This window comes from Vombatus ursinus, unplaced genomic scaffold (assembly GCF_900497805.2).
Source record: "Vombatus ursinus unplaced genomic scaffold, bare-nosed wombat genome assembly UNPS02014798.1, whole genome shotgun sequence".
In the NCBI taxonomy this organism is placed as follows: Eukaryota; Metazoa; Chordata; class Mammalia; order Diprotodontia; family Vombatidae; genus Vombatus; species Vombatus ursinus.
In genome coordinates, this window is record NW_020954576.1 from 27,785,286 (window position 1) to 27,804,975 (window position 19,690).

A 19,690-nucleotide genomic window follows, 5' to 3' on the forward strand; every position below is an offset into this window, starting at 1 on the left:
AGTCACTCTTATTCCCCACCTCCCCCACATATGTTTTTCCTGGATGGACTACACTTGGACCAGACTTTCTCTCTAGTCACTCCCTAAGGTCTTCCTGTCTGGGAGGGATTTTCCTCTTGAACTAAGCCTGGGGAAAACACTGACAGAAGCCCGGTCTCAGTTCTAACCCAGCTAGTCACTGATCCCCAGTGATTGCTGACTCATTCATTGCCTAAAGGGATTCTGGTATAAGTATTCTCTCTCTGCCCTTGAAGTTGTAAAAATGAATCAATAATTCCCCTTTTCAGCTCTGAGCTCCTAGACAGTGCATTTTTAGCAAAAATCACTGCTGCTTCAAAATCTCTATTCCTTTCCCTCTCCTTCCTCCTCCCCTAGGACGCAGCCCCCCATCTGGTGCATCCACAATAAGTACAACCACATTAGCAGTGCTTATGGTTAAGTATTTATCTCAATTGCCTGCTTAAGAGGCAACATAAACATTTAAACAAAGAAAAGTAACAAACTTGTAAGAAACAGATTTTCCTGGTTCTAGGGGGAAAAACTCCATGCTCCCACTCTATCCAAAGAGTGGAGCAAGAGAGCCTAAGTGGGGAAGGGAAATGATGTGGAGATGGGATGGAGGGTATAACTCGGACACGGCATCCATCTTGACATGTCTAATGTATGATCTGCCCACATAGCTTCAATCCTAGAGTCTTGAGATGATAATCTCATGGTACTACTTCCCTCTTTAGCTTCTCCTCATTGGCTCGCATGACTACTCCATCTCCTGTTTCTCAGGGCCACTTTCCCTCCCTACAATGCCAAAGGATAGGAAGGGCTAGCTTGTCAGTCACTTAGATCCCATCAGTCAGAGAAAAAATTCTTGAGGTTCAGGGAAAGAAGTGCTGGAGGAATTCCTGCCTAACTAGCAGGCATTCATCTTTGGTGTCCTGATCTTCTTGGCAATGCTAAGATAGCACTATATTTGTCTTTGAGTCAAATTTGAAAGACATATACAGGAGATTGATCTGAAGCTGACGCCTGATAGGATGACCCCTCCAGAAGAAAAAAAAAATTGCAGGGTACATAGACTTTAGTCTAAACTGTTGTTGTCTATACTATGTCCTTAACATGTCCAGAATAATGGGACGGGCACTTTGGAACTTGTAGAACTCAAGACATTATGGCTGAAGATTCAGAAGTATTTGGTAACTATTCATTTAATTCTTTCTACCTCCTTCAAACGTTCTTCCCTTTCCAGTCCGAATTCCTCATCCTGAAAATTCATCCCTGTATTGTTCTAGGTTAATCTAAGTACTCAATCCTCTAGTTATAATCACCCTAGCACATGTTATGGCTCAAGACAAGATAAGGAAGAGATGAAAAGTTAGAGAACAAAATACCAACTCCCCAAACCAAAACCTCCACCGTCCCAGAGAAGTAATGACTGTCTTACGCTGGTGTTCAGGACAAACATTTGTCTCTGTTCTTACTCCTTCTGGGAAAAGTGGGCAGAGTTTCACCCTAGGAGTGAATCACTAAGGGTAGGGGAGAGTGTGAGCTCCTGAAAGTTTCATAAAGGATTATTTTCTGCTTGGCATTTCTTTTCTGTTTCAGGAGATCTACCAGGAAGTAGATGCTCACCACTCAGGGACCATCAATACGCATGAGATGAGGACAGCTTTCAAGAAAGCAGGTGGGGACATGATCTCTGGACAGGGCCTTGAGACCCAAATTTTCAAGTCTGAAATTGAGATACAAATATAATGTCATTGTGATTATTGATAGTTTCAGAATAAAAGTCAGCAGAGCAAGAGGCAACTGTCTGATCCTTGTTGAAGAATAAATGCTGATCTTTTGGTAAATAGAGAGTTCCTTATACCAATGAAATCATGTGTCTATCCAAAAATAAATCAGCATAGATTTATTGAGCACCTATTGTATGCAAAACATCCTACTAGTTGCCATGCCATATATCACTTTCAGTTTTTCTAAGAGCTTTTATTTTTATCAGGGGGAGAGATCACAGTAATTTTAGGACTTTCTCTGTATTTCCTAGGATTCTGTTGGGTGAGGAACCTGGAAAGGATGCCTGGCAGTTGTCTTCCTATCTCTCCCCACCTTTACTTTTATAATGTAGATATACAAATACTCAGATGAAAAATGAGAGAGCACACACTGATGAATCCAGCCCTCTTTCTGGAAGTTTTGCTAGTTAATAAGTTTGAACTCAACATTTTCTGGTCCTCAGTCTGGAGGTTTCTTCTGAATCCTCAGCCTTTGGGCCTTTCCTGATCCCTTCTAGCTGCTAGTGCCTGCTTTCTCTGCTCCAATCATACTGTATCTATTTTATATATGCCTAAATATATACCTGGGGCAGCTAGGTGGTGCAGTGAATAGAGTACTAGGCCTGGAGTCAGGAAGATTCATCTTCCTGAATTCGAATCCAGTCTCAGATACTTACTGACTTGTGACCCTGGGCAAGTCACTTAATCCTATTTCCCTCAGTTTCCTGGTCTGTAAAATGAGCTGAAGAAGGAAATGGCTAACCACTCCAGTATCTTTGCTGAGAAAACTCCTAAAAATGGGGTCATGGAGAGTTGGGCATGACTGAAACAACTGAACAACAAAAAAAATTATGTACATGTTGTTTTAACTTACTTGGATTGTAAACTCCTTGAGGACAGGGGCTGTCCTTATATCCCCAGGGGTTGGTATATCTCCTAAAATATAGTAGGCTCTCAGTAAATGTTTGGTGACTGATTAACAGCCATCCATCTTTTCTTGACCTTCTGCGGTATCTGTTTCACCACAATGTCTGATCTGAACCATATCACGAGTGATGTTAATAGGAGCAGGCCTACCCTTGCCTTCTACATTGGACAAGTGGGCCCTGTACAGAATCACTAAAAAGAAATCAATAAGACACATATAGCATCAATGGGGGGGAACCAATGAGGGACCAATTGGGTTCCTGATTTACAAATTTATGCAAAACCGTAGCCAAGCTTCTCTGCTCTCCTCCTTCCTCCTCCCCTCCCAGTCCTTGGGGAGGGTGAAGTTTCTCTGCTGGGCAAAGAAAGGGTTTAGTTGTTCTCTCAAACCTGTCTCCATTCTGTCCCTGCAGGCTTCTCTCTCAACAACCAGGTACAGCAGGCCATCGCTGTGCGCTATGGGGGCAGCGCACTCAGCATTCACTTTGACAGTTTCATTGCCTGCATGGTACGGCTGGAGAGCCTCTTCAGTGAGTTTGCTTGTCCCACTGCCCATTTAACTCCAGATTGGAGGGTGGGGAGGGGTGATGCTGTCTTGAAGCAGTATCTGCCACTGCATTTGGGAGGCTTAGAGGTAAAATCCAATGATGACGTTTTCCCACCAGTTGGCGAGAAAGCATAGGCAGAAAGGGCTAAGTATAGAACAAGTTGAGAAGATACTATATGTGGACTGAGGTCATGGTGACTGCCTTATCCTTCTGGAGAAGAGTTGAAGTCATCATTTATTCAACAAATATTTACTGAGGCCATATATATGCATATGCATGTGTACATGTATATATATATGTGTACATACATACACACATATATCCGTATGCATACATGCATATATACACACCCATATATATGTATGTATGTTAGATATCATGGGTGATAGATACATAGATAAAGACACCTTGAAGGTGACCATTTAGCTGTCTGCATTACTTTGGCCAAATTACTTCTCTTCTATGGAGAAGTTTAGTTAGTTTCCCTATCTTTTTAAAAAGGCATTTAAGGGGCAGCTAGATGGCGCAGTGGATGGAGCATGGGCCCTGAAGTCAGGAGGACCTAAGTTCAAATCTGGCCTCAGACCAAACACTTGACATGTACTAGCTATGTGACCCTGGGCAAGTCACTTAACCCCAATTGCCTAAAAATTAAGAAAAAAAGCATTTATATAGCACCTACTATGTGCCAGGTACAATGCTAAGTGCTTTTTAAAAAAAATTATCTCATCTGTAAAGTGAGAGGTTTGGGCTAGATGTTAAGGTCACCTTCTAGCTCCAGCTCCCATGATCTCACCTCTCTCGGAGCTTATAAGTAGCTCAGACCTCCTGAACAACACAAGAGGGATCGCTCAGGTTTTTCACAGGATTTAGAGTTGGAAGGGGCCTTAGAGATTAGGTGGTCACATGGTTTAGTTGTACAGATGAGGCACCTGAGGCTTGGAGAGCTCAGATGACTTGGCCAGCATTACACAGGTGGGAGATTGCAAAGGTGAGATTAGATTTCAAGGAAACAGGGAATCTAATCTAACCGAGGTGGCATGTGGGCCTTTGTTTCCACCGGCTACTTTCGGAAGGTGGAATGGAAACCAGTGAGAAGGCCAAAAGTCAGGCAGTCAGAAAGAAGGACGCATAGGTACTGGATAATCCACATGCTAGATTATTAGCTGTGGCATTAGGATTGACCAGAGGAAGATGCAGGAGAAGCTTGTGAGCAGGCAGAAGGTCTACTGATCAAGTAGAAGGCCAACTCTGCCCCAGATCAAGGTTGGAAAAGCCTCTGGTTATGGGGGGGGGAGGAGAGCGGGTCCAGCATGATAGCAGAGGTGTGGGTGGCTCAGTGGCCTATCACTAGATGTCTAATTGCATTCTTTCTTTGACTCTTTAGAAATGTTTCATCTCTTGGACAAGGACCAGAGTGGCATTGTCCAGCTCTCACTGGCAGAGGTAAATGGGGTTGGGTTTGCGGCACACTGCTTGTGTGAAAAGGGACTGTATAAATCTGTCATTCTGTTTCTACTTCATCCTTATCTCAATTCCAGAAGTCAAAATGCACATTTTGTTGAGGGTGGGATGGAGAAGGCTAGGGCTCTCCTCTTCAGCACAGATGTTTAAATTGCATGCATTTTAAGCAAAGGTTATAAGCCAAATTCTAAGCCATTTATGGACAGCTAGGTGGCTCAGTGGATAGAGTGCCAAGCCTGGAGTCAGGAGGACTCATTTCCCTGAGTTCAAATCTGGCCTCAGACACTGGACAAGTCACTTTACCCTGTTTGCCTCAGTTTCCTCATCTGTAAAATGAGCTGGAGAAGGAAATGGCAAACCACTTCAGCATCTTTGGCAAGAAAATCCCAAATCGGGTCACGATGAGTCAGACACTGCTGAAACAACTGACCAACAACATCAAAGCCATTTATAGGGCATGATGCATTATTGTTGGTGCACAGCATTGGCAACAGCTGCCGATGGGACGGACGTAGTATAAAGCGAACAGTGTAAATACAGAAGTAACTCCTGACTTTTAGGTGCTTTCCATTTAAAAGAAACACTTTGGGAAGCAGACAGGGGTTATGTAAAAGATATTTAACCACTTAATTGTTAACCATTTAATTATTAATTTAAAAAGATATTTAACTACTTAATTATTAACCATTTAATTATTAATTAATTAGATAATCAGTAATACGAACGGGTCATGTTTACATAGCACTTGAAGATTTAGCAAATGCTTTATCATCACAACTGTGTCCTGTAGGTAATGCAAGGGTTGTCCCCATTTCACAGATGAGGAAACTGAGACTCAAAAAGTTGACGTGATCTGTCTAGTCACACAGCTTATAAGTAAGTGGTGGTACAAGGACTTGAACCCAAGCTTTTGACTATGGATACAGGTTTCCTAAAGATGCAAAATAAACAAATTAGATCATGTAGAATATAATGAGTATAATGTTCTGCATGGGGGAAAAATCTTAAAATGCCAATCTGAGGAGCTCTTATACATTCTCTCAGTGTGAAGTTATGATACTAGTTGTTGAAATGTGTTGATTATTTGGGCCCTACAGAAGAAAGCATTGTTCCTTCTTCATTGAGGTTTTCAGTTGAAATAAGTAGTTGATGTAGAGGCAGTGGGACCAGGCAACTGGTTTTATTGGTAATCATGTCAAAGAATCTAGGATAAATTACATCATCTACATTTGCTTCAGTTTCTATGCTTCAGTAATATGAATAATACCATCCACTTATTGATCTGTGTCCTAAAGACTTCCTTTGTGATCATGCCAAGAAAATTGATGGAGGGATAGCTTTGGGATTTTATAGGCATCCTATGTCACAATTTTAAAAATAATTTAGAAGATCCCAATTGGTACAGAGCTATGGTATGTCTAAGTCTCATTTTTTGTGGGTCCATGGCTTTAGCCATACTTGATTGAGGGAGCTGTTAGTTTCTTATTATTCACCGAGCAATAAACCACACAGGCAGAGGATATATAAAAAAAAAAACTCACGTCCATTTGTGGTAGGGAAGCATCTCTTTCAAAAATAAATCACGCCAGCTGCCTTTGGAAGCAGTGGCCTCATTCTTTAAAAAAACAAGAACATCATTCATTGATACCTTTTATTTTTATGCTGCAGTCACTGCCTGAGATGCCCGTCTCTGTAACAAAGGAAAACAGTTAAGCAAAACCAGTGATCAGGGAGATCACTTATGCAACCTTCTGCTCCTATAGGTCCCCATCTCTGTCCTGAGAATAAACAGACATGTTTCATCACCTATTCTCTGGGATGAAGATCATCATTCCAATTAGACCTCAGTTGTCAATGAGTGTTTTTTCATGGCGGTTCTTTTGGAGATTGTGTACATTTTTCTCCTGGTTCTGCTTATTTCAATCCGTATCTGTTTGTACCAATCTTCTCCGTTTCTCTTAATCCCTCAGAGTTGTTATTTCTCACAGCACAACATTTATTCCATGTCATTCACATACCATAATTCAGCCATTCTCCAACTGATGGGTAGCCACTTTATATCTGTTTTTTTTTTTTTGCTACCTCAAAAGTGTTACTATGAATATTCTCATATAAATGGTAATGGCCTAACCCTTGTTCTCTTCCTTTCACAGTGGCTGTGTTGTGTGCTAGTCTGAGCCAACATCTTGGACACCTCTGAAGCTCCTTTTCTGGATGCCCCCTTCCACTCTCTTCCTCCATCTCACTTCACTCAAATCATCAAATTAATCTGTTTGTATTGTAGCAACTTTGCGCTGAGTGATCCCAGAGCCAGGCTGTCACACCTTCCCCATGCCCCCACCCCAACCCCTTCTAGGATTCTAAGGTAGCTTGAAGGGTTTTGGGTGGTTTCTGCTCTACTGCCATTGACTTCAGCCCCCATTGATTATATTCTTTTTCATCCCCCCCCACTTCATTTTACTATTTAACATCAATTAGCTTTTATAAAAGGATATTTACTTTGAAAATATAGCAAGAATAGAACATTTCCCCTCAACACCTTGGGGCACACTGATTCCTTTATTTCACCTCAGTCTCTGAGGAAAGTAGGCTCAAACTAAATAGAATTTTTTATGTAACACTGGTTCCACGGCTGATGTGTTTGTCTCTCTTATAATATATAACTTTTTTAAAAAGTTGTGTTTTAAATCCTGTGATCTCTTTTACACAAGTGGTTCAGAAATCTCTCCTCCCCTCCATCCATCTCTCTCTCTGTCTCTCTCTGTCTGTCTCTCTCTCTCCTTTCTCTGTTCCCTCCTCCCCACCACCGAAAAACCAAGCTATCTGAAACCTAGATCAATGAATGGGCCAATCAAAAGGGAGATAAAAAGTAAGATATACAAAAATGGTTCCTGCTTTTTTCTAATAAAGTGCTTCCAGGCTTTCTGGTTTGTAGGAAGAGAAGATGTGTTTGGGAAATGAGAGATTTCAGTTCTGCTGAAAGATAGACAATATAGTTAGTTCCTTAGAAAAGGTGGGGTGTGTCAAGGAAATCAAAGCCTCTGGTATTGGTTGGAGATACTGGGGGACTACCTAGTGCTATTAACAGTAATCAAATATGGCTTACTTGCTGTAAGAGAAAGGAGTCAATGTTTTGATGCCTTAGAAGAGTGGGTAATCGGGGGAAAGTGATTTTTTTTCTTTTTCCTTCTGCTCTTATGACAGGAAAGTTGAAATAGTGAGTGTATCAGCACTTGCCAAGGCTGAAGGTAAATTCTCACCAAAGGGAATTCATACCCTATAAATGGCTAGGAGGGAAACCAACTCAGATAATTTGTTATTTCAGCTAACACCTGAAAACTGGGCTCTTTGTTGTTGTAACGAGTAGAGGGTAGCCACGTTTCCAAATTGAGGTGGAGGTCAATTCATTCTTTTGTCTACAAGCTCTGAACATAAGCATCAAGGTGGCCTCAGCTCATTATTTCTGGGGCCATAACCACATGGAGGGGTTTGGGAGTGGAGCTTTGGGGGCAAATCACCCCATGTGATGGGGCCTAGGGGGGAATTCTCAGTTTCTCAGCTCCATGTGCATATAATATGTAAAGGATGAGATTAAGCAACACAGCTGGTCAGCCGTTTCCAAAGCAATGGTTCACATTTTACTGTTTGGGACTGCTTTCTTATGTTGAGTCAGCAGAGAGAAGAGGCATTCACCATTCTCTCTTGTCATTAACTGACAGAGCTATCAATCATTATTAGGCCAGCCAATGAGGACAATGACCAATTCAATTTGTCACCCACCAACCTGGTTATGGTTGACAGTGTACTTAACCAGTCAGTATGGTAGAAAATAGAGCTAGTTTTTCTTCCCTTATAGTTTATGATGCCGTTATTTCTGGGGCACCACTAGTGCAAAAGTCCTGGATGAGGTTTTTTCCCAATGCCCCAAACCTAGCACACACACCCCCAAGGCCTTTGTCCCTGAGACTTTTCAAAGATCTCATAGCTATAGTTTCCCCCTTCTTGGGTTCTTGGGTATAGATGTGTGTTTTCTGCTTTTCCCCCTCCTTCCCCGCATCCCAACCCTACTCCCTTCCCATCCTCACGAGGATAGAATCATAATATTCTGGAGCCAGAAGGGACCTTTTTTAAAAGACCCCCGTGATTAGATAATACTAATGGATGCTGTCTACCACCGTCCACACTAGAGGTGGCTGCCGCTTAATAGTGTGGGTCTCCAGAAGCACAACCTCCATCCCAGGATTCTTAAGGAATAATTTTTAATATTGTGTTGCCTTTCACATAAGAAGATGTCATATGCAAATATAATGCACATAAATAAGGTGTGCCCTTTGAGCTATATTTTCACCTAGTAGTGGGGTTAGATTTATACTGATTCATCCCAAATCTATCAAGTATAACATAACTTTAGCTGAAATACAGAAGATGGTCTTCAGAGGGTATGGGGGGTGGTGTAAACTGGAGATGGGTCAAAGTAGAATGTCCGTCTTGCTTTATGTGTCTATAAAAGGCTTTGAGGCTTTAGGAGAGAAGTGGGTTAGTCTAAGATGGAGCCTGCAGAGTCATCTGAGTCTTTCTCCCAAATCAGAGTGGTGGGTGGTAGTGGTGGTGGTGGTCAGGAGGGTACAATGAAGAGAGAGCTGGAGCTGGAGCCTGAAGGCTTGGGTGGGGTCTTCATTCTGTTATCATTTACTATGTATATGTGTGTATGACCCCGGCCAGGGGTTCAGTCTTAGTTTTTTTTTTCTCATTTCTAAAAACAGGAATAGTAGTGCTTATAATGGGCAGCTAGGTACTGCAGTGGATAGAGTGCAGGGCCTGGAGTCTGGAAGACTCATCTTCCTGAGTTCAAATCTGGTCTCAGACACTACCTTTGCCACCTTGGGCAAGTCACTTAATCCTGTTTGCCTCAGTTTTCTCATCTGTAAAATGAGCTGGAGAAGGAAATAGCAAACAACTTCAATATCTTTGCCTAGAAAACCTCAAATGAGATCATGAAGAATTGGACATGACTGAAATGACATAAAAACAGGAACAAATGCTTTATCTTGTAATGTTGTTGTGGGGGAAAGTTCTTTATAAACTGGATTTATAAACATAAATGTAATCTAATTTGATAATAATAACAGTGGTTACATGCAGTTAAGTAGTTAAGGGAATAGTTCATGGGACTGGGAATCAGGAAGGCTTGAATTTGAACCCTTATTAGCTTGGTGGTCCTGGACAAGTCCCTTAATATTTCGGTATCTCAAGTTTCCTCATCTGTAAAATAGGAATAATAATACTTCACAGGGTTGTTGTGAGGACATATGTAAAAGGCTTCGCAAACCTTGAAGAGGTATTATTATTGTTGTTGTTAGTCCTGATGGCATCCTCCAGACTGCCCGAGCTGAAAGATCAATTGTGAATAAACTCAGTGATAATAACTGCCATTTGTATAGCACTTTGGCATTTACAAAGCACTTTTACGTGTATAAATTTGTATTTGTGTGTGTGTGTATGTGTGTATGTGTAGTCAGTAAGGTGGAACCTTACTGAACCTGGAGTCAGGAAGACCTAAGTTCAAATTTTGCCTCAGACATTAGCTGTGTAATCCTTACTGCATGATTATTTAACCTATCTGCCTCAGTTTCCTTATCTGTAAAAGGAGATTAATAATAACCTACCTCCCAGGGGTGTTGTGAGGATCAAATGAGATAATATTTGTAAAGTGCTTGGTAAACTTTAAAGTGCTCTATAAATGGTTTATTATTATTACTATTATTATTTTGATAGCAAGCTCCAGATTGCCCTACCTGAAATAAATTCAACAGTAAGAACAATTGATATTTGCAGAGCATGTTAAAATTTGCAAAGCACATAACATATTATTAGCTCATGTGAGCCTCATAATCCTGTGAAGTACTACAGAGATATATGTAGATATTATATATACACATATGTATATATATGTATATACATACATATATATGTATATACACACATATATGAAAACTCATGCCTGCGATTTCATTGCTATAGGGTAGGGAACTCCCTATGAGAAAACTCAATCCACCAATGCATATGGCACCCCTTTCCCTATAGACTTACAGACTTATAGACCTATGGACTTAGCTGCCTGGGGTGTGAGAGATTAAGTGATTTGCCCTGGTCCCTATAGTCAGTATATATCAGAGGTGGAACTTGAGCCCAGATCTTCTTGGTTCCAGGTCACTATGTCACAGCTGCCTTGGCACTACTTTTATTATCTTTATTTTTCAGATGAGGAAATGGAGGACCAGAGAGGTTTTGCCTCTGGCACACAGCTTGTAACTGTCAGTGGCAGGGTGCAAACCTAGTCGATGTTCCTGACTCCATCCCCTGCATTTCATTCACTATGCTTTTCCTTGGCCTAGGAAGGGAAATCAAAGAGACACTTAGTGAGCTGAGAGCTGAGAAAAAGTGGTTATTGATGGTTGAGAGTCAGGCCTCAGACCATACAGTCCTTTTTTTTGTCACCTCAACTTATTATTATCTGAAGACCTGGGTTCAAATTCCACTTTTTCTATTTACTTCCCTCCCTGACTCCCTTCAAATCAATCAGTCAGTCAGCAAACATTTATGAAGCCCTGACTATGTACCAGGCACTGGGCTAAGGTTGCAAAGAAAGACAAAATGATAACAAAAAACCCACAGTTTTTGCCTTCAAGTGGCTTATAGTCTAATGGAGGAGACAACATACTAAAATCCCATGTTCTACGAGAAATCTTTCCTGATGTCTTGAAATGCAAGAGCCTTCCCTCTTTTGATCACCTCCAGTATACCCTGTATATGTTTTGTTTGTACATAGTTGTCTACACATCATCTCCCCCATTAGATGGTGAGCTCCTTGAGGGCAGGGCCTATCTTCTGCCTTCTTTGTGTCCCTAGCACTTAGTATAGTGCTGGGCACATAGTAAGTGCTTAATAAATGCTTATCAGCTATAGATTATTGATTCTATGTGGCTTTAGTCAAGTCACTTAACCTCCAGGGGCTCCAGTTTCCTCTTCTATAAAATGAAGGGTTGGATTGGAAGTGGTTAACTAGATTCGTTTAGGCTTTAAATCCTCTGATCCTGTGCAGGAGATCAATTTTCCTCACTTGCTTAGGCTTGTTTCCATACCAAAAATCCAGGAAGAGTAATACTTGTGTACAGCATGGCCCAGGGACCCTTCAAGGACTCTGAGCTCACATCGATCAGGCTCAGTTTGGGGGTTGGGGCGGGGAAGGCACTGATCCCCAAGAGGATCAGAATGTCTTTTTAATTCATTGTCCCAACCCAGAGTCAAATCCCAGGGAAACCTAAAAAATGTAGGACTTTTGCCTAAAAATAGGGCAGAGTCTAACCCCTGAAGAGACACTCAATGCACATCATATACATTAGGGGCAGTACAATGGATAGAGTTCTGGATTTTGAGACAAGATAGACCATAGCTCAAAACCTGCTTCAGACACTTACTAGTTGTGTGACCCTGGACATACCACTTAATATCCTAGCCTCAGTCTCCTTATCAGTAAAATGGTAATAATAATAGCACCTACTTCACGGGTCCTTGTAAAGGTAGGTAGGATGGGATAGCACATGTGAAATACTTTGTAAACCCAAACGTGTTATATAAATGCTGTCTATTATTATCATTTTTATTATTATGAGTGTTGGGTATGGAATAGCCTTTATTTTACCCATCAAAGAAATTGTGTGACATGGAGGGCCCACAGGAACTCATGAACAAATTCAAAAACACAAAGCCCTTTGACAGCTAATTATATTCCCCTTTTAAGGTAAAGATACTTTGGGATGCTGCTCAACAAATACTCCCCATGGACCCTAAACCTGCATCTTCTGAGTAACTTATAGCAATTATCTTGGAAGGTGGACACAATCTTCATCTCTTGGGCCTTGGGGCACAGCTTTCGTCCTTCATCCACAGGCCAGTCCTTTGTGGAGGGTCACCTCCTCTAAGAAACGCACTGTTGGTTGAGAATATCTCTCTTTGGGAGATAAATGCCTGGCTCCGGAACTTGGGAGCTCTCAAATTTAGGAACTCTTGAACTCAGGATTAGACATGAGGTAACCATCAACGGTGTGAACACATCCTCAGGATTGCAAATCTCTGGTACTGAGAAAAGAAAACAGAAAGGCCATAAGGGAGCAAGGAACTGGAGGTCCAGAAACTTTCCCCAATCATCCATCCACTCCCAACCCATTCCTCGTCAAACTTGCCATATACGTCTCCAGCAAGTTGGCATTTTTTGTTCCTAGGACTGGGGAGAAGAGAGAAATCTCTAACTGTCCCCCTCCACCCCCCAACCCTTATTGCTCTCTGGAAATCCAAGGAAGAAAAAGTGTGGGCAAAGAAAAGGGAAAAAAGAGTGTGCCAGGATGACATGTCCCCTCAACTCTCCAGGCTGTAGTGGGGGGACATTGGAGAAGAGGTGTTTGGCAGGCACCTAATATTTTACCTGACGGTACTGTAGGAAAGGGCTCTAGGAAACCTTTATCTTTCCTTAGCAGAGCGCACAGAGTCATGGATTATCTTTCTTCTCACATCCACCTGCCCCATCAGGGTTTATTCTAATTATGTGTAATCACAGAAGCATCTTTTCACAGGCCTAGGAAAATCAGGGAAAATCAGACAGACAGCAGAGTCCACAGGCAGCAGGAGGCCCTTCCCTGGCTGATGTCTTTATAACATCCTGTGCCTGTGGCAGGACTGACACCATGGTGTTTATTCATTATGGCTGGCAAGGAACCCTCCCTCCCCCTCACCTGGGGCAGGCTGGCTCCATTCCCTCCATGCCTGCCTTCCTTCCCTTCCTCCATCTTTTTTTTTTTGCTACTGGCTTCTCTTCTGAGCAAGGCAATGGTGTACACAGCCCCAGACACCTGCATACAAAATAAAGCATTTACGTCCAATGAATTGCTGCTCTTGCCTCCACTGCACCTGGCCAGCCCTGACTTAACTTTACTCTTTTCTCACCCCTATACATCAAGCTCCAACTCTCAGTCTGGATACTGTCTAGCAGCTCCTCATCTCTAGACTGACCAGATTCTACCTCTCCCACTTCTCTTCCATTACTGCCCTGCTCTCTGTTCCCATGGCTATCACAATAGTATAGACCCTCACTACAACTTGCCTGAACTATCTCAATAGCCCCCTTAGAGATCTTCCTACCTTGACTCTTGCCCTCACCAATCCATACTTGGTACTGATGCCACATTTTCTTATGCATTCTTCTGGTCATGTTATTCCTTTGCCTCAAAAATTATCAGTGGTTCTCTGTTATCTATTGAGTAATGTTCAATCTATATTTATTGTCGTCCACAATATTGACCCCTCCTACCTTTCCAGGTGTATTTCATTCTACTCCCCACCATATACTCTATTCTTCAGTTAACTGGGCTACTTGTATGGGTATGGGTGACCCCATACTTATTCTGTATTATCCTATTTCTGTGCATTGGTGTATACTCTATTTTTGGAATGTTCCCCATCCCTTCCCTCCATTCCTGTTTAATTCAAATCTTATATGTGTTTTTGGAGCAAACATTGGTAAATTTAATTCTTTAAACACCAGCTTTGTACAAGGCACTATCCTACGTGCTGGAGATAAAAAGACAAAAGGGAAACACTGAAAAGGATCTGAAAATGAAGAGAAGGAGGGAGAAAGCTGCCTGTGTATATCCATCAAAATAGATGCCACAGAAAGTGGCTATTCAGTGTAGGAAGAAGACTAGCAGTTGGAACACCCTGAAATTATCAGAAGACAAAATCCAATGAAGGAATTGACAATAAGAGCCGTGGCCTCAGGTGTGTCTATACACAAATCCAAAAAAGTATGAGTAACAAGCAAGATGAATCAGAAATTCAATTGCAAGGAGGTAAATTTAATCTCATGAGTATCAGTGAGACTTGGAGGTATGAGATTATCACACACACACACACACACACACACACACACCATACTTTATTTAAAAGAAACAAGATAAGGAAAAAGGTGCAGTATATTATGCAAAAATCAGGATTTGCTTGTTTTGTTTTTGTTGATAGAATGGTAAACCAGAAGAGTAGAGGCCTATGGCTTTGACTTCATCACCTAGCTTTTATTCTGGGTGCCCCTAGCTTAATTTATATGTATTTTAAGAGGGAGAATCTTGGAACTGAGGCTCGTAGCAGCACTTGAGCTTCCAAAAAGCTCCTGTGGGTTTTGGAGACATAGGATCTCAACCAGGAGTCAAAAGGAATTTCCTAACTTTAAGTCAGATAGATGTCTAGGACCATAGATTTCAAATCGGCACCAGAAACAGTCAATTAAAAGGGTAGATTTAATCTTACCAGAGCCACCATGATTGGTTTTTACTGACTGCCTGACTAGGTCTGGTGGCTCATAGCCGCAGCAGTTATGCAGCCTCAGCCTGACCTTGTCAGGAAGTTTTCTGTGCTTAAGTATTTGGGATAGGAGAGAAAGAGACAGAGAGTGAGACAGAGGTAGACATAGAGAAATAGAGGCAGAGAGACACAGATGAACAGAGACAGAAAGAGACAGAGGCAGAGAAAGAGACAGAGACACACATGGACAGGGAGAGAGAGAGAGAGAGAGAGAGAGAGAGAGAGAGAGAGAGAGAGAGGAAAATTCACCTTGAAAAGTTGGAGCCCAGAAGATGGTAGCATCAGACAGCTTAGCAACCAGAGATGTTTTGCAGAGACTAAGTGATGTCCAGTGGAGAGTAAGAATTCAGCACAAAGGTGGTGTTCAGTGAAAGCAGAAAGGAGGCATTCAACATAGAGATGACATGATCAGTAGAGTAATGTGATATTATCGAAAGAGGACATTGGCATCTCTGCAGCATTGGAGGTATGAATTGGCCTGGCCATCTGTGTCCTCTGACCACATGGGCTAACATGCTGTTTTCTACATGTGTGTTTTCCCTCACTGGTGGCATGGTAATCTGTGGGAGAATGTATTCCAATGTATATGAAGGGATTTTGTCATTTTTCTGTTATGCTGTTTGATTACAAGCTTTTATTTTGAGCTAGTGTATGCTCAAGTTGGCTAGTAAAAGTAAGTACATTAATGGGACTCATGAGATATAGTTCTGAGTGGGTGCTGAGAAATTTGAACCTAGGATAGCTTTTCTGGGACCCCAAGTATGAAGAGCCAAAATTTGTTACACTGGCAAAATTCTAGAATATATTTTAAAGGGAATGATTAAAGAAAATCTAGAAAAAGAAATTGTTTGGTTGTCCTTCATTCTTGAAGAGGACCAAAATGACAAAATTACAGAATGTTGGGGTCAAGGTACGGTGTGTTCAACTATGGCTGATCACACTGCTATGAACTCAGAAAGCTCTTCCACAGGTCGGGCACTAATAGTTTATGTGAACATTTGAAGTGGAGATGTCTCTAAATTTGCGCATCTCACATTTCTTCTGAGCTACTGTAATTCTGCTTTGCTTAGTAATGGTCACAAAGAGTAATCCTGACTTCATCAAAACAGAAAACGTAAGAGCAGGGATTCTTAACCTGGGGTCCATGGATAAAGTTCAGGGTATCTGTGAACATGGATGAGAAAATTACATCTTTATTTTCAGTAACTTCTAGATGAAATTTAGCATTTTTTCCATTATTCAATTATTTAAGAACATTATTCTGAGATGGAGCCTATAGGCTTTACCAGATTAACATACAGGCCCATGGGGAAAAAAAATATAAAAACTCCAGTGCTAGACTGACAAAATTTCTTTTTTTTTTTATAGGATTACTTGACTGGTAGATCAGGGGAACATTGTAGATATAGCTTACCTGGATTTTAGGAAAACATTTGAGAGGTATTTATCTGAATATGTCATATTCCATAGTAGAATTCAAGTTCTTTGAGGCCAGGGACCATTCTTCATTTTGTTTTCATGACCCCTGTGGCTAACACAAGGCTTTCCTTGAGCATAGTAAATGCTTAATAAATGCTTATTGAACCAGTGAATAGAACTCCCAAATCATATTCAGATAAACTGCTGTCTAGCCATACCTTCCCTATCTCATAATAGTGAAATTTGTTTTTTGGGCCCAAGAGTAAGACTTTACCTTTATCCCTATTATATTTCAACTTAACTGGATTTCATTCAAGTTCTATAAGAGCCATGAATTTGTCAGCTAATCCTGAATTTGTCAGCTAATACAGATTTTTCTTCATTTGTAAAATGAGATGGTTGCTCGTGATGGTCTCTAAGGTCTAAAACTACATGCCTAAGTAGTAGAGCCAGTTTTAGGTGTGTGCAGCCCTGATGCCTTTTGTTATGTACACACATCACCAGTAAAGGGCAATGATATGCCCATCCAGGTCTCTTTTGAATCAATATGACAATATAACCAATATGACAGCCTTTGCTGAAGTTCTGTGTCCTGTTTCTGCTTCACTAAAAAGAACAGAGATGGCTGTATAAATGGGAGAAAGGGGATTAAAAAAAAAAACCCTGGTTTTCAGATATGTCCAGCTTATTATGCAGATGCACATAGTCCTTTAATTAATTACCAAATTACATTGAAACTCTGGTACTTGTATAGGCCTGGGGAAGTCACTTCAGTTTTTGGGACTCAGTTTCCTGAATTGTAAAATGAGGGAGTTGAAGAAGATAACCCCTGAGGTTACTTTCAGTGCTAAATCCTATAATTCTATGTACACTGATTAAATGTGAATTGAATTAAACCAGGAAAGAAGAAAGCAGGAGGCAGAGACTTTAATAGATAAAGACGTTGAAGACATTTCTCCTTTCCTTCTTTTTCCTAGGCATCATTAGTCAAAATCCCCTCGTCACCAACCCCAGACAGAGAACTCTCTGGAGTAGGCCATAAATGAACCAATTAGGAGCTCTGCAGGGGTCAGCTAGGACACTTATTCCATAGATCAAAGAAGTAGCAGTATTTCCTCATTGTCTGTTTCCAGAACTATGAATGAAACTCACACTGCTGATCCATGTTAACTGCGTAGTTCACTAAAACTCCCAGATCTTTTTCAGATGAACTGATGTCTGTTAGGACCTATCTTGCTTGTTTTAATGGTTTTAATCCAAATGATGATGATGATGATAGCAACAATACCTAGAATTCATTTGTTGTTGTTGTTCAGTTGTTTTCAGTTGTCTGACTCTTTGTGACCCCATTTGGGGTTTTCTTGGCAAAGATACTGGAGTAGTTTGCCGTTTCCTTCCCCAGCTCATTTTACAGATGAGTTTTTCAACAGGGTTAAGTGACTTGCCCAGGGTCACACCTCTAGTAAGTGTCTAGGTCAAATTTTAAGATGAATCTTCCTGACTTCAGGCCTGGCACTCTATCCACTGTGCCACTTACATGCCCATAGCATTTATATAGTACTTACTATGTACCAGACACTGTACTAAGCATTTTACAAATACTATCTCATTTGATGCTCATAACTACTCCGGGAAATAGATGTTATTATTGCCCCAATTTTACTGATGAAGAAACTGAGGCAGATAGGTTAAGTGATTTACCCAGGGTCACACAGCTAGTAGGTCAAATTTTAATTCAGATCCTCCTAACTCCACTGCACCACCTAGCTGACTCTGATAAAGATATCAGACAGCACTAAGTCCACTACATGTATCTGGGACACTCCTCCACAGAGCTTGAAATCAAACTATTAATGCCTACGCTTTTGTTCTGACAACCTGACTACTTCCAAATCAAAAAATATCTCTACATTCTTCAGGTCATTGAAAAGATTGAGCTATTTCTCTAAATTTGGAGAAAAGTTTCCATGTGAAAATAAAGAACAAAGAATCCGAAAAGACAGAGAGGAATTCTGGCCATCATCCAGGAGCTGGGAGGGTAGAAGTGTGTGACACCAAGGACGAAAAGAAGGAGGACTGAGCAACTGGAGCTGAGCAATAAAGATAAGGCTCTGTTTGAAGCTGTAAGAGCCAGAGTCACCAGGGAGAAAGATGCTGCTTATTCCCCAAGGAAGGACAATGTGAATCTACTGGTACTTTCAGGTAAAAGATCATCCAATGAGAGTAAAAGTAATGGTTGGTCACTCCTTTTGGAGGGCACTGATACAACTATTCAATTCAAGATGCATTTATTAAGCTCCTACTATGTGCGAGGCACTAGATTGATTAATGGTAGAGGTCTGCTGTCTTTGCTAGGGATTCCCTGGCCTCCTTCAAGTCCCAGCTAAAACCCCATCTCCTCCACGAGGTCTTTCTCAATCACTCTTAATTCTAGTGCTATCCTTGTGTCGATTATTTTTCAATTTATCTTGTGTATGCCTTGTCTGTATAGGGTTGTTTGCACATTGTCTCTCCCGTTAGATTGTGAGTCCCTTGAGAGCATAGACTGTATCCCTGGTGCTTAGCACAGTACCTGGTAAATACTAAGTGCTTAATAATTGTTTATAGACTGACTCTGGTAGGATCGATATTTCTTAGGGCACTACCATGTGCTTTTCGAAGGCCTTCCCCCACATACATTAGGCTAGGTTTTTTTTCCTTAAGAGATATGGACCCCCTCCTTGAGACTGAATTAGCTCAAGTTGTTGGTGTTGTCTCCATTTCACCTGAGCATGAAAAGCTGTGGGTTCTCCAGCTCCATCTTAGAGGTTTCTGACCATGGATCAACAACACATGAGGAAGCTGTGCTCTGCTGAATTAACCTGCTGTCCTCACTTCATAACCTTGCTGAATGTCCTTCCTGTGCTATGGCTCATTTGTTCCAGTATTGGATCTTGGCTACTAGGGCACAGATTTTGTCAGACCCGGCCCCAAACAGCATGACAAAAAGCCTCCCCAAATCCATAAATCTGTTTAAAAATTTTATTTATTTTATTCTAAACTTAAGAAATAAAATGAGCATTTCCATAATATAATGGAATTGAAGAAAAGATAATTGTATATGAAACTACAAATCTATTATGTACATCTTGCTTTTCCTTTTAAATATGTAAT

At 41.1% G+C, this 19,690-nt stretch overlaps 1 protein-coding gene across 2 annotated transcripts in view; it reads left to right on the forward strand.

The window, feature by feature from the left end:
* Positions 1-18,673, forward strand: part of LOC114050130 (calpain-8-like) — a 118,982-nt gene extending 100,309 nt beyond the window's left edge. The window contains exons 17-22 of one of the 2 annotated variants that reach the window (XM_027871706.1): positions 1,122-1,190; positions 1,600-1,678; positions 3,110-3,226; positions 4,632-4,690; positions 6,862-7,577; positions 18,457-18,673. In XM_027871706.1, coding sequence (XP_027727507.1) covers positions 1,122-1,190; positions 1,600-1,678; positions 3,110-3,226; positions 4,632-4,690; positions 6,862-6,885 — 348 coding nt within the window. In that variant the 3' untranslated portion in view covers positions 6,886-7,577; positions 18,457-18,673. The remainder of the gene's footprint in view (positions 1-1,121; positions 1,191-1,599; positions 1,679-3,109; positions 3,227-4,631; positions 4,691-6,861; positions 7,578-18,456) is intronic. The other variant, XM_027871705.1, reaches the window with a different exon arrangement.
* Positions 18,674-19,690: the final 1,017 nt, after the last annotated feature.